Source organism: Trachypithecus francoisi, unplaced genomic scaffold, assembly GCF_009764315.1.
Source record: "Trachypithecus francoisi isolate TF-2019V2 unplaced genomic scaffold, Tfra_2.0 Lachesis_group7, whole genome shotgun sequence".
NCBI lineage: Eukaryota > Metazoa > Chordata > Mammalia > Primates > Cercopithecidae > Trachypithecus > Trachypithecus francoisi.
The window spans coordinates 98,970,062-98,972,761 of NW_022681472.1; the positions used below are offsets into that span (position 1 = coordinate 98,970,062).

Genomic DNA, 2,700 nt, shown 5'->3' on the forward strand with positions numbered 1-2,700 from the left:
ACGTCTGTGTAAAATTTTGATTTTGGCCCTGGTAGGCTTTGAACTTTTGGTCCTAGCTGCTGGGAAGCAGATAGCACAGGGCCAGTCCTCAGGCTGTTGTCAGCCTGTGGATTCTCAGGTGGCCGTGGAGGTGAGTTTACCATGTGTCTGCATGTCCCTGGCCCCCCGCAGACCTGCAGGCCCCCTATACTGCCCCTTCTCTACATCTCTGCTCCTTGCATCTGTAGACAAATGCTTAAGTCGGCATCAGCTCGGCCAGGATGGTGGTTACCCGAGGCCACGCCGCACCACCGCTTCTCTTGCTCTCGTCTGCTTTGTCCCCCTCCCTCCCACACTTCTGTGAGTTCTTCCTGGTTCTGCCCACATTCAGTCTCCCTGGCTGCACTTGTCTGCGGCCAGTCTCCCTGGAAGAGCTAGAGGGAACGCATCCTTCCCCACTCCTTTCCCCTCATCCTGGCTTTCCCCTCATCCCCTCATCCACGCCATGAACCCCTTGCTCTGTGGGAACGCTGGCCGCTCACCTGCACACTCCTAATGCAGTGCCTTCTGCCTGCTTCCGTGGCCCGTGTCTGTCCACCTCCACCTGGCCCCGTTGCCAGGCCTGCCACACCCTCTCGGTCTGTTCTTGGTTGTGGCACCCACCTTCAGCCACCTGCTCTCCTTCTCCCAGGCCTCTGCTCTCCAGCCAGCAGCTCCTCGGGCCCCAACTGTTTCCCAGGCCTGATTCCGAGTACAAGAGTCTCCCTGCCCCACCTGGCCCTTCTCAGCCACTGCCTTGCCTCCTTCCGCTGTCATCCAGCTATTAGGGAGCTGGCCACACTAGACAGCAGGTCCTGGTCACCCTGCCTTCCCGGAGCAGGATGGGGCAAGTGGCATTCACACACGGAAACACCCATGCACAGCTTCCTGGTCAAGGGTGACACTGGGACTGGCCCGCCACCAGGCGCATGTGGACCTGCTCTGAGCTCCTGCTCTTCCTTCCTCCTCGCTGTGACCCCTCCAAGCATCACCCCTGCTCCACAGACAAGGAGGCCCTGGCACAGGAAGTCAGGGACTCACCCGGGGTAGCTGGGCTTTGCTTGGCTCTCTGCACCCACTCCTTGCTCCTAGAGTGCTGGGGACTCAGGAGGGTGAGAGGCAGCGGCAGTCCCAAGGATTGTGTCCTGCAGGCAGAGATCTATGGGAGACCACAGAGGAGGGAGCTCCAGGGTGCATGTCCTGCGGACCAGCCTCCTACTCAGAAAGCAGCAGTGGCAGCCGAGGCCTCAGGCGTGTACTTGAGTCTGGCAGAGGCAGGAAGCCTGGGCCAGGTCCTGGGGGAGTGAAGGGGAAGGAAGCCCTTGGAAGCCCAGCCACAGGAGCAGGTTCCTGCTTGGACTTGGTCAGGAAGGCCAGGAGAATTCCGGGTGGTCCGGGCTTTGGGGACAGCAGCACCACAGTGGCTCATGCTTTGGGGCCCACCATGCACCAGCTGTGAGCACTGAGGCCCTTCTCCTCAGTGGGAGAGCAGCCGTTCCTCTCCAGGCTGAGAAGACTCAGGACAAGCACCGAGTGCCCGACAAATGTCGTCTGTCACTAGGTGGCCTCGCTGGACACAGTGGCGAGCGTGCTGCGCTCGTGGGACCTGAGCCTCACGGAGGCCATGCTCCAGAACATGGAGGCAGAGCAGCAGCGCCGGGCCCAGGAGGCCCAGAGGGACAAGGAGGCCGAGGCCAAGCGGTGTGGCAGGCAGGAGGGGTGTGGGAGGTGCTGGCAAGGGGTGCTGGCAGGGAGCACGGGCAGGGAGCGTGGGCAGGGGGTGCTGGTGGGGGGGCTGGCGGGGGCGCTGGCAGGGAGCACGGGCAGGGGGTGCTGGTGGGGGTGCTCGTGGGAGCCTCTGCCCCAGCTCATTCCCGCTCCCTAGCATGACCCTCAGGACCCAACAGCTGGCCAGGGAGCAGCAGCAGTGTCACAAGGAGGTGAGTGTGTCCTCAGGGAGGAGCCAGAAAAGAAGGGAGAGCCGAGTGGGGAGGAGGAGGAGCCGAGGGATGGCCAGGAAGCTGGGGGAAGAGGTAGGAGGGGAGGTGCCCTCAGGCCCCTGGGCCAGGAGTGACCTGGTCGGAGGGTTCTGGCCGGCCTTGCCAGGGCCAGCCTTGCCAGGGCCTGCCCGTACACCCACCCAGTTGCAACAGGCGTACTGTGAGCTGAGCCGGAGGATCGCAGAGCACGACCAGTGTGAGTGGAGGTGCATGGACAAGACCAAGCTCACGCTGCAGGTGGGAGCCCATGGTGGACTTACTGTGCCCCTGCACCCTCACCCCACCTCCTTGTTCCACACCAGCCCAGGCCTTCCTCCCCTACAGGCCTGGAGTTTTTCCCTCTCAAACATGGGGAGTCACCAGTCGACAGTGGCCTCCTTGAGGTGGCGTGGGGAGGATGTTCGGGCAGGTACCCTCTCCAGCCAGAGCGTGGGGCAGGGCAAGCGATGGTCAGTGTGGCCCCCTTCTCCAGGCCATCAAGGATGCAGAGGCCCAGGTGGACAGGCTGCGGCAGGAGGCCCAGAAGGCCGAGGAGGCGCTGGCTATGGCCAGGCTGGAGCTGCGGGAGCAGACGCAGGAGGGTGGGCCTGGCATGGGGCACTGGCAGGGGGCTGGGAGATACGGCCCAGGGCGGGGTCCGGCATTGGGCTTGCCTGTCAGCTGCACTCTGCTACCCCGACAG

At 63.6% G+C, this 2,700-nt stretch overlaps 1 protein-coding gene across 15 annotated transcripts in view; it reads left to right on the forward strand.

Moving 5' to 3' along the window:
* IQANK1 (IQ motif and ankyrin repeat containing 1) overlaps positions 1-2,700 on the forward strand; it is a 62,000-nt gene that overhangs the window by 58,051 nt on the left and 1,249 nt on the right. For 8 of the 15 annotated variants that reach the window (XM_033202582.1, XM_033202585.1, XM_033202587.1 and 5 more), the window contains exons 8-10: positions 1,580-1,746; positions 1,904-1,958; positions 2,163-2,255. In XM_033202582.1, the coding sequence (XP_033058473.1) occupies positions 1,580-1,746; positions 1,904-1,958; positions 2,163-2,255 (315 nt within the window). Of the gene's footprint in view, positions 1-1,579; positions 1,747-1,903; positions 1,959-2,162; positions 2,256-2,490; positions 2,600-2,700 lie in introns of all 15 variants that reach the window. The other 7 variants (XR_004435232.1, XR_004435233.1, XR_004435234.1 and 4 more) reach the window with 4 other exon arrangements.